Source organism: Physella acuta, unplaced genomic scaffold (genome assembly GCF_028476545.2).
Source record: "Physella acuta isolate Inbredline_101_S28 unplaced genomic scaffold, ASM2847654v3 ptg000837l, whole genome shotgun sequence".
In the NCBI taxonomy this organism is placed as follows: domain Eukaryota; kingdom Metazoa; phylum Mollusca; class Gastropoda; family Physidae; genus Physella; species Physella acuta.
Genome location: NW_026732354.1, coordinates 240,244 through 252,928, shown reverse-complemented (window position 1 = coordinate 252,928; position 12,685 = coordinate 240,244). Strand labels below are relative to the sequence as shown.

The window sequence follows — 12,685 nt, the reverse complement described above, 5'->3', positions numbered from 1 at the left end:
AAAGTTTGTCCCCGGGCGCCGGGAAGGGTCGCTACGCCTCTGCTTGATTACACTTAAAAACATGTTTATTGTTAATACGATCATACAAGCAGTCACAGTAAGAGTATGGCATCAGGAGTGGAATCCTGCAATGTTTGGTCTTAGAAAGTTTAAAGAAAGGTATAAAGTAAACTGGGAATAATCGCAACTTTGAAGTAGTTGTAATAGATAAGATACACCGTGTTGCGTTGCTCCAAAAACATGATAAACTTGGCCACCTCCTCGCAAAATATTTTCACAGGATATGAAATCTTCAGAGATAGGCCTGTAACGGGCACCAATCTATCAGCCAGATAGTTGGCGAACGCTCCCGGATTCGTTTAACTGATTATACACAGATGGCGACAAGCCTAAATAAAAGAAAGTTAACACACTAGTTCGCTAGGACTCGTAATTGATGTCTAGGGGAAACACTAGAGAAACTACTGATGCCAACAATACATTTAATCTGCATATAACTTGTAATGAGTGTACAAAGTCGTGGCAGAACACTAGATTTATACAGGAATAAAATATATTTACAGAATGAACAAAACCCAACTAACAATTCGTGGGAAAAAATAATATGATACACTATCACAGCTTTTAACACTTCAGATAAATCACCACAGTATACACATCACTGCTATAAGCATAAAGAATTACTTAACCACAAGTAATATAAGAATATGCTACTTAAACAACTTAGTACTACACGGCAACACACAGGGCTTATGTCTCTCAACGACGTCTGATCAATGAACTGCCTCGAGACGCCTGTGCGCAGTCTATTTATAGACTTAGGCAACATGGAAGGTCACCTTCAAATCATAAGGCCATTGGTTGGGGTGGTCATCTGGTCTGAATCAATCAATCATCTTTTGATGGAAAATTTCTGAGTCTAAGACTCTCTTAGTAAGACAGCGGAAAAAACCGGTCATTGCACCACAGACCATATATGGTATTATAACAAATGTAAAAATAAACATTACCAGACCTAAGTAGGTCACAGGCCTATATGGAGAACTTGATACGGACCTTTGTTGAAAATGTGTCAGTTTTTTTAGCTATTTAGTTATTTCTTTGCTTTGTCACTAACATTGTTTAATGTGTAGTAAGGCACATTGCGTTTTGACCAGAAACTATTTTATAAAATATTTTTCTCAAACATTTTAACATTAAAAATATATAGGCCTATAATTCACGTGTAACGGGTACCGACGGCTATTAAATTTGATATTTAGCTACATCACTTACTCATTTACTGACGCAAGAAACACGCTTGTTAAGTGATCCACTGAGACAAATTAACTTAAACGGAAAATCCTCTTCTCTGCGGGGATATTGGCAGCAGTGTTCGCTGTCAACAGTTGTCTCCGCTCTGGTGAGTTTAATAGTTTAAAATCATAATACATTTAATTTTTCTCTAACTATTGTTTTACTTTTGGCCGTTTGCCTCAACATATCAAATTATTAAGTTGCAATTCAAAATAAGATCTTTAAAAAAATATGATTTATGAATTCAAATTCCTACACTTATCTTTCATTTTTATTTAAAAATTACCTTTTAAATAAGTCGTTGCGCTGTTATTTCATAAATTAACAACAGACACTTGAGAGTATGTCGGAGGGATTCTATGTCTGCTTTGTATCTCATGTTTCCATGTCTATGTTTCAGTATCAAAGTGTTTGATTGTAAGTGTGTAGATGAATCTATGTGTATCTGGTCTGTGTGTGGCTCGATTGTCAGGTATGTATGTGTGTCGGTGACTGTATGTGAGTGTGATCTTTTTGTCAGTGTGTGATGTGTGAGATAAAAACAGAACAGAACCAAATGGATCCAAAACTGAACCAATTTAACGCCCATCTCTTTGTTTCATGTTACTTTGTTTTTATTGTAAAAAAGGTTTATTAGGTAATTTTAAATAATGAAAACCTGTTTTTATTTTTCGTAGTCCTAAGCTTTTAGGCCAAACACTATCGTCTCTACCCCTCCCCCCCCCGTTCTGATTGTATGCTAATTTACTAGTAATATAAAATATAGACATGAAAATCCGTGAAATGTATTGAATCCATGCAATATGCAGGGACGGATTAAGCTTGAGAGAGGCCCCGGGCTAAAAATGTTGGGGACCCCCATTTGTTCATATATATATATATATATATATATATATATATATATATATATATATATATATATATATATACAGAGCCGGCGTTAGGAATACGCGGGGCCTAGGGCCAACCATCCGCGCGGGGGGGGGGGGGGGACGGGGGACAAGGCCCCCCCCCTCGAAAACGAAATGAAATTTATATAGAAAATATATACTTTTAACAGTGTCCGCCCCCCCCCCCTCTCGAAGAAAATCTTCCGTCCCCCGTCCCCCCCCCCCCCGAAAATTTCAAGTGCCCCTCCCCCCCCCCCCCCCGGAGAAAAAAGTCTGGAAGAAACACTGTACATATACGACATTATACGACATCTACAACAAGAAAGTCAGGACTAGAGTTCATCAGGTCACTAACTGTCTACTACAGACATCCCGTCTGCTCACTAAAAGGACGTCTTAATGGGTCCGCATACAATAGGGTATCTCTTTACGTCGTGGGCTAATTCTCGACCGCCATCTCCAGTCAGCTCAGGTCAAATGCCAGGCGACCGTACCCTACACAAAGGGAAGGCGTGACACTATTTTTGTATCGAATTACGGCCTGTCCCAGTTCAGGTGGGACTCACCAACATCAACCGTGGCCTCAGTTATAACAATAAACAACGTCGGCATTCGACCATTTAGTTTTTCCCAATTGAATTTAGCAACAATTTTTTTAAGTTTACGAACTAATTCAGATAACAATGACATTGCTAAAGCGCGGGGCCCCTTCAAGCGAGGGGCCTATGGCGACCGCCCCGTTCGCCACCCCCTAACGCCGGCTCTGTATATATATATATATATATATATATATATATATATATATATATATATATATATATATATATATATATATATGGGGAGGCACAAATAGAAATGACATTATTTACAATAAAGAAAATAAATACTTAAAACTGGAAAATGAAAAGAGCACTTAACAGGAATATACTCAAACTGTTTAGCAATGTTCAAAGTTCAAATAAACACTAGGGCCCTATATTATTATAAAAACACATAGACTAGGCCTAAACAAAACAAAAACACAAGTCTTTCTAACTGTTTAAAAGTTGCATTTTACAATATTAATTCTAGAATGTACGATATTGAATGTCAGTGAATAAACATTTTAAAGTGTAGAATTTAAAAAGAAACACTTGGTTTTTAGTATATATCAAAACAATCCTAATTAAACAAACGAAAATTTAATAGGCATACATTTTAAAGGGAAACTACTCTAAATAATATTTTCTTTAACAAGCCCTGTACTGTATATTATTAATTAGTATTAGATCTAGTTGATCAAGATTCTAGATCTATATTCTAGATCTAACTAAAGTATAACAGATAGATCGATATATTTTTATATTTTTAAAATAATTTTGTAACAATACAAATTAGTTTTAGAGCTAGATCTAGACTATAATATAGAGATCTATATATTATATTAATTATTATATATAGACTAGACTATAGTATAGGCCTAGATCTAGGGGGGATTCTAGGCCTATTAGCCCCATAGGACGCCATCGTGACGCCATATTAAATATTAGGACATAGGTTACTATCAGAATTATCATTAGAATTTTTAGAACACCTGCAGTGACTTTAAATTAAACGATTTTACTAAAGAAAAAAAATAAATTTTATTTGTTCCTATTTTTACTGCATTTAGAATCTAAAATCTAAAGCTTATTACTATTATAAATATTTTAAATTTGAATTTTTTTTAGGGGCCTAATCACTTATCTTTTAAGTTTTAATCATTATCACATACACAACTGCTAATAAAATAATAAATACCCCTTATGCCCTTAGTAGGTCCTACTAATTTATGTAGCCAATATAATGTAGATACCCTTATAAGTAATTTTATAATATTAGGCCTTTGTGATGAACTAACTTTTTTTTAGATCACTTCTTCAAACCACCTTAGCCTTAGTCTAATCGTAGTTTAATTCCAGGGAGACGCAGATTTTAGTTTCATTAATGTTTTAAAACTACATTAATTTACAGTTAATTTGATGCTAATTTTAATCATCAGAATTAATTTACAACTTAGAAAATTATCTTTGAAAATTTTTTTTACTATTAAATGTAGATCTAAATGATGCTATGACTGACATGGTGTGTTCATTTTTAAGGAGTGTTAGATGCGATAGTTTGTTCTGCACAAGTGTGTCTTTTGTGTTAGAGTTCTTCCCCACTGAAATATACAGCAGACTTAGTCTTGTCTGTTGCCTTAATCAAGGCCAAGGTATTATTTTTGGTTAATTTTTCTATTAATGAAAATTATTAATTTATTATGGCAGGGCATTTAATTTCCTGTCATCAAACAAAGTAAATAATAATAAATTGTTTTTATGCAACAAGACATTATTTCTTACAATATCTTCCTCTACCAAGGCAACAGCTTAAAGAAAGTAGGACAAGCAACAGCTAGAATCTATATACTCTATACTCTATAGCTTTATAGGCAATTCATTAAAACATTAAGCATTTAAAACAAAAAAAATTGTGTTCACCCTCCCAAACATAATAAATCATTATAATTTAGTTTACTTTGTAATCTTAAGTGTTTTTTTTTTATTTTTAGCTTAGCCATTAATTTACCAGTTTAAAATGTATCCAGAATGGAAGTGGAAGCTGATTATAAAACTTTGTTTAGCTCATTAGATATCTAAAACTAATAATTTTTATTGTTAAATAGGATAAATAGTTTATAGATCTATCTATTATAAATCAGATTTCATATTTGTATGCTTACTTTATTGCTAAAATAGAAAAAAAAATAATACTAGCCTTTAATCTTTCAATTAAATTTTTTTTAACAATTTTAAGAATTTAGAAATCAAAACAAATTTCTTTCTTAACAAAAACAAAACTAGGAGTGTTATACAGACTTTTTGAAATTAAATTTATCCTTTTAAATGACATTTGCAAAATTTTTATTCACACACATCTACTAAAATAAAAAATAATATCCTTTACTAAAGTCTATATTATAATGTAGACAGCCAGATAAGTAATGTTTTTACATTGTGAGAAGATATTTGTTTTTAGCTCTCTGCATCAAAGTGCTCTTAGCCTCATCACATCTTAAACCTTCCTTAGTCTCAACATACTATAATACTTGTACTCTCCTTAGCCTCATCACATCTTAAAACCTTCCTTAGTCTCAACATACCATAGTACTTGTACTCTCCTTAGCCTTATCACATCTTAATGCTCTACTAGCTCAAGAAGTCAATCACAAAAATCTTACTAAGCACAGTAACATTGAGTGTATTAGTCAATTTCTGTTACAATTAACAAAAAGTCTTTAAAATTGCAGTATACCGGCCTCAATTCAGATTCTTTTATTACTTTTAAAAATGCATTAGTGTATGGCCTCAGTTTCTTTACTTAATTACTTAGTTTATGGTATCAATTATAAATATTTTTTATTTTTACAATTTAGTTTGGCTTTTGATCATAATTTTTATTTTTTTTATTTTTAGCTTTAGTCCACAATTTATCAGATAAAAATTTATCCAGAATGGATGAGGAAGCTGATTTTAAAACATTGCCGAGCCTATTCGAGTTCCTACAGGAATGCAATAAAGAAATAAAATCAGAATTTTCACCTAACATTACTTTAGCTGACATAAAGCCTGATGTAAAAACATCTTTAATAACTTTAGAGGAAGTAAAACCAGATGTATCAATTTCATTATCCGCTTTTAATGACATTAAATCAGATGTATCTCCAGCTTTAGAAAAAATGAAAGTAGGTGCATCAACATCATTTACAACAGATAACATTGAACTGGATTTAGGAACATCACGTATAGCTTTAGAGGACTTAAAACCAGATGTATCAACTTCTTTTTCGACTACTGATTATACGAAATTAGATGTTTCTCCATCATTTTCAACATTTGACAACATGAAAGAAGAAAAATCAACATTGTTTTCAAACTTTGAAGAAGGAAAGCCAATTTCATCATTCAAGAGTGAAAACCAAAATAGTTTTGATGAACAAATACAACCTCTACCACATTTAACTACTTGTGAAGAATATATCCCACGTATTGAATCAGATATTTGGACTCATTCTGTAGATAAACAATATGAATGTGATATTTGTCACAAAAAGGTAGCACGCAAGTCTAGTTTAGTCAAACATAAAAAAATTCATTCTGGAGATAAACCATATGAATGTGACATTTGCCACAAAAAGATAGCATGCAAGTTTAGTTTAGTCATACATAAAAGAATTCATTCTAGTCATAAGCCTTATGAATGTGACATTTGTCATAAAACATTTTCTCAGAAAGCTCATTTATTATCACATGAAAACACTCATTCTGTAAATAAACCATATGAATGTGACATTTGTCTTAAAAAGTTTTCACACCGATCTAGTTTAGTCAGACATAAGAAACTACATTCTGGACTTAAACTATATGAATGTGACATTTGTCATAAAACATTTTCTCTTAATGCTAATTTATTATCACATAAAAAAACTCATTCTGTAGATAAACAATATGAATGTGACATTTGTCACAAAAAGATTACTCGCAAGACTAATTTAGTCATACATAAAAGAATTCATTCTGGTCATAAACCTTATGAATGTGACATTTGTCATAGAAAGTATACTCAGAAAAGTGCTTTAGTATCACATGAAAATGTTCATTTTGGAGATAAATTGTATGAATGTGACATTTGTCACAAAAAGTTTCTCCGCCAGTCGAATTTAGCCTCACATAAAAAAATTCATTCTGGAGATAAACCATATGAATGTGACATTTGTCACAAAAAGTTTCTTTACAAGTCACAGTTAGCCGAACATAAAAAAATTAATTGTGGCCAAAAACCTTATGAATGTGACATTTGTCACAAAAAGTTTCTCCACCAGTCTAGTTTAGCCGAACATAAAAAAATTAATTGTGGCCAAAAACCTTATGAATGTGACATTTGTCACAAAAAGTTTCTCTACCAGTCTAATTTAGCCAAACATAAAAAAATTCATTCTGGAGATAAACCATATGAATGTGACATTTGTCACAAAAAGTTTCTTTACAAGTCGCAGTTAGCCACACATAAAAAAATTCATTCTGGAGATAAACCATATAAATGTCACATTTGTCACAAAAAGATGGCATACAAGTCTAGTTTAGCTAAACATAAAAAAATACATTCTGGTTAAAAAGCACATAAATGTGACCTATGTCCTAGAAAATATTCTCAGAAAACTTTTTTAGTATCACATAAAAATTCATTCGGCAGATAAACCTTAAGAATGTGACATTTGTCACAAAAAGTTTCTTTACAAGTATAGTTTAGCCATGCATAAAAAAATCATTCTGGCTTAAAACCATATGAATATGAATGAGACATTTGTCACAAAAAGACAGTCTGGTTTAGCAATACGTACAAGAATTAATTTTTGCTAAATCAACTTCTTTTTTGACTACTGATTATACGAAATTAGATGTTTCTCCATCATTTTCAACATTTGACAACATAAAAGTAGATAAATCAACCTTTTTTTTCAAACTTTGAAGAAGGAAAGCCAATTTCATCATTCAAGATTGAAAACAAATATAGTTTTGATAAACAAATACAACCTCTACCACATTTAACTACTTCTGGAGAAAATATCCCATGTATTGAATCAGGTATTTGGACTCATTCTGTAGATAAATAATATGAATGTGACATTTGTCACAAAAAGGTAGCACGCAAGTCTAGTTTAGTCATACATAAAAGAATTCATTCTGGTCAAAAACCTTATCAATGTGACATTTGTCATAAAATGTTTACTCATAAAACATAATTAATATCACATCAAAAAATTCATTCTGGAGATCAACCATATGAATGTGACATTTGTCACAAAAAGTTTCTCCTCCAGTCTAGTTTAGCCACACATAAAAAAATTCATTCTGGAGATATACCATATGAATGTGACATTTGTCATAAAATGTTTTCTCAGAAAGCTCACTTATTATCACATGAAAACACTCATTCTGTTGATAAACAATATGAATGTGCCATTTGCCACAAAAAGATAGCATACAAGTCTAGTTTAGTCATACATAAAAAAATTCATTCTGTCCGTAAATTGGAAATCTTATGAATGTGACATTTGTCATAAATTGTTTACTCAGAAAACATATATAGTATTACATCAGAAAATTCTTTCTGGAGATCAACCCTATGAATGTGACATTTGTCACAAAAAGTTTCTTCACCATAATAGATTAGCTAAACATAAAAAAAATTCATTCTGATGAAAAACCATATGAAAGTGACATTTGTCATAGAAAGTACTCTCAGAAAACTTCTCTAGTATCACATAAAAAAATTCATTCTGCAGATAAGCCCTATGAATGTGACATTTGCCATAAAACGTTTCTTTACCAATATAGTTTAGCCATACATAAAAAAATCATTCTGGCAAAAAACCATATGAACTTGAATGAGACATTTGTCACAAAAAGTTTCTTTACAAGTACAGTGTAGCGATACATTAAAAAAATCATATGAACATGAATGTGACATTTGTCACCAAAAGTTTATTTATCAGTATAGTTAAGTAATACATAAAAAAATCACATGAATATGAATGAGACATTTGTCTCAAAAAACAGCATACAAGTCTTGTTTAGAAATACATACAAGAATGTATTCTGGCGAAAAAAATATGAATGTACATATGTCATAAAAATTTTTGCAGAAAAATAATTTAGTAGCACACGAAAAAACTCATTATTGAGATAAACCATATGTATGGGACATTTGTCACAGAAAGTTTTAGCAGAAAGTTTATTTATTATCACATGTAAAAACCACTTGAATGCAACATTTGTCATTGGAATTTTGCCCAGATAATGAATCTTTTTTCATTAATTAGTTAACAAACCTTGTCCTTTTATTGTTTAGGATTTATGGTATTGTACATTATTAGATTCCATTAAATCCTATAATAGGGTATCTTGTTGTTAGAAGATACAATGGATTGTGCATAAAGGGAGCCTAACATCGTGCTCATGTACTTTAATGCCAAAACAAAGAACGCAATGTATATTTTTTAAAATCAGTATTGTGATATTGAATTGCATTGTGTTGCATTAAGTTTTTCATATTTTGTAGTATAGACATAAATTATTATATTTCTATGTCAGTATATATATATGCTTCCAACCCCTTATCTTTTTATCTTAAAAGCCTACAAAACCTATTGATAGAAAGAGTGTATTTTAAACTGTTTTATCTGAATATTGCACAGTATACTGGCTAGTTATAGTAGAAAGCTAAGTTTAAGATGGAATTTGTTATAACCAACATAAAAAATAGAATAGAAACATGGGACCAGCTAAATTTTAAAAAAATCAAATTAAATAGAATTATTTGGTGTGTTTAGTTTTATGTTTATATATTGGCTGGGATTTTTTGGGCCTTTTTAAAAAACGTGGATACTGACTCTAAATGTGCTTCTTAAATATTAAAGCTGGTATTTTATATTTCAGTCAGATAAGTTGCGTTAATATTTTTTTTATCTAGTAGTGGATCTTAAACAGAAAATTCAACATTACTAATCTCATATTTTTTTTGGAATTGTACACATTTGCTTTGTTTCTCTTTATTGAAAATCTTAGTTTTATTGTACCATGTGTACTTATTGAAAATGTTCAAATAAAAGTTTTGACTTTTATATAACATTTATAAGTTAATATGTTTCTTTTTGTCAGTTGTATCTGACCCTTGGCCCGCCAGGTGATCTATTTCTAGATTATTGTGTTGGGAAATTTACATATTATGGTTGTTTCACTTTGTTGAAAACCTTTTATTTTTTCATAAGGCCATTTGTAGTAGTTGAAATTTTGTTCAAATAAAAGGTTTCACTTTTCTGTAACATTTATAAGTTCATCTATCTATCTACTACTAAAACTCAGTCATGTAGTTACATGATTGAATATTTATTTGTTTGTTTGTTTGTCCGTTTGGTTACAGGAGAGAATCTGCACTATGTGTAGAGCTGTAAAATAGTATGTAGGTAGAGAACAATTTTCTTTTTCAGACAGACTGTTCATCACAAATTAATTTAAAGACGTTAATAATTTTTTTTAATTTATTCATTGGTAAATTAACCACAATAATTATAAAAGTTCAAAACAATGACTTTACTTAGAGTGAATAGTGACGTCACATGATTTATTTACTTTTTACATCAACAATGGCGGCTTCCATCGAAGGTTGTGTTCCCATTCCAATGTTTAAAACACGTTAAAGCTAATTGTCTGTCAGCTATTACTTTAACAATACGTCCGTTTGCTGTTTTTATTACGTTCCAACACTTATATAAATTTTCAACAGTCTTTTTCATTTAGTTTTACAATAAATTTCTCTAGCTCAACAATCTAAAGATCAGCTGTCCAAGAAAAGTTATTTATATATCTAGAATCTAGGTCGAACCAAATTATTTTAAAATCAGAATAATTTATTTAGTTTCTTTATTAAACTATTTTAGTGCTTAAATATTTGATATAAATCTTTGCTTGTTAGCTTCACAGATCATCTAATTTAAGAATACAAGTTATTTATTTATCCAGACAGCTCTGGATCAACGGAAATTACTTAAAATCTGGCAGAAGGCAGAGTATTTGCTCTCTTACTTACATGTGAAATTTCCTTTATCGATCTGAAATAGTACTCAAGTTAAAGGCTTTGAAAAACCAAATGTAGAATAAGTTCTACTTCCACTTCCAGTTACCGGAAATCGCTTAAAAGGTGATACATAACTACAATTTTGATATAATACTTGTATATAACATTTCATCAACCTAGCTGTATTGGTACTCAAGTTATTGTGTTCACAGACTTACATCCACACACACACAGTCATACGGGCCAGGGGCGGAACTACAGTGCCGCCAGACCCCGCAATGCGGAGGGGGGGGGGGGGGGGCACGCCATTTAGGGGCCCACAGCCGACCATAATAATTTTTTTATAGTAAAAAAATCAATTTTCTTGCATTTTTGACTTGATTGTTGCTTTGTAAAAAAAGATTACCGTAGATGCGCTTGGATTATCTTTATTCTATAGACACCAACCACGCTATTGTATGTTCTTTTTCCCTTTGTTTTAAACCACTGTGAAAGCCGAGTCCTCTTTCTCCTACAATCAAACTTGTCAAAGATAGGTAAACGTTCAATTAGGCATCCATGACTTATTTCCCTTTTTTAAAAAATAGTCTAATAGGAGTGCTCACATAAGCTCCTTTTAATAGATTTGTACTAAACAAATTAAAAAGCAATTACTTCTCTTAACTACTTTTTTTTATAAAGTACCTACTAAAGAATGACATTGTATAAAAAGGAATTATATTTAAAATTAATAATATAAATACAAAAAAAATAAAAAAAAATAAACATAGAATAGATTAGAATTTAAGAGGTCATATTAATAGAATTGATAAAGTAAACTGATTTTCACAAAATAGACTAATGCACTTACACACATGACATTTGTTTTAATTGAAAAAAAAAAAACATTTTTTTCAAAACCCGAACAGGCCAGCAATGAGTAGGCCTACCCTATGTTCGTTTTTTTGTGTTTATATATATATATATATATATATATATATATATATATATATATATATATATATATATATATATATATATATATATATATAAATTTTGCGGGTTGGCCCTTTTTTCTAGATCTAGTTCCGCCACTGATACGGGCAGCATTGCAAAGCCCAGTTTTTCTGACTCGATTACGCATAGAACGCTGAAATTTTGATAAATCTCCATTTATTATTTTTGCCCAATTAAAATTAGTTCCCTACACTCCGTATATGATGAAGTAGGCCTACTGAGGTGTAAAACGAAGAAAACTGTCAAAATTTCATGTGATTTTTGTGCACGATTACAATACTTCCTCTATGCTCTGTAAACGAGAAAGTAGATTTGGATAAAAAAACTTTTGTAACAATCTTTTATTTCATAATGAACAAAAAAGGAGAAAATAAATAATTTTCTATAAATATATAGTAATACGCTACTATTTAAATATCCATAAAGAAAAGCGAGGGTCTCTTCCGAAATATTAGTAAAGGTATTAAATCTCTATATATATAAAAAATTCATAAAAAACGTTTTAATAACAAGCTTTTATGTAATTATGCGCTAAAAAGTAGAAAATAAATTATAGACTACTATTTAAATAACTATAAAGAAAAGCGTGGGTCACTTTAGTATCTATTGGATACCTTTACTAATGTTAAGGAAGACACCCACGCTTTTCTTTATAGTTATTTAAATAGTAGTCTATAATTTATTTTCTACTTTTTAGTGCATCATTACATAAAAGATTGTTATTAAAACGTTTTTTATGAATTTTTTTTTCAGTACTTTACATGTTTTATTTACAACTAGAATACCCGTCATCCGTTGGATAACTGGGTTTCGGGGGTCATCCATCAAAAAACATCACGTCTGTCACTCAGAGGCATAGCGACCCT

At 30.9% G+C, this 12,685-nt stretch overlaps 1 protein-coding gene across 2 annotated transcripts; it reads left to right on the top strand.

Annotated features, from left to right (window-relative positions):
- Positions 1-3,418: 3,418 nt before the first annotated feature.
- Positions 3,419-10,071, top strand: LOC131951900 (zinc finger protein OZF). 2 transcript variants are annotated; one of them, XM_059314336.1, is made up of 3 exons: positions 3,419-3,500; positions 4,307-4,419; positions 5,663-10,071. In XM_059314336.1, exon 3 carries the CDS (start codon positions 5,701-5,703, stop codon positions 7,357-7,359), a length of 1,659 nt encoding a protein of 552 aa, XP_059170319.1. In that variant the 5' UTR covers positions 3,419-3,500; positions 4,307-4,419; positions 5,663-5,700; the 3' UTR covers positions 7,360-10,071. The 2 variants fall into 2 exon arrangements, with proteins under 2 accessions (XP_059170319.1, XP_059170320.1); XM_059314337.1 differs by lacking the exon at positions 4,307-4,419 and having other exon boundaries at positions 3,433-3,500.
- The last annotated feature ends 2,614 nt before the right edge of the window (positions 10,072-12,685 follow it).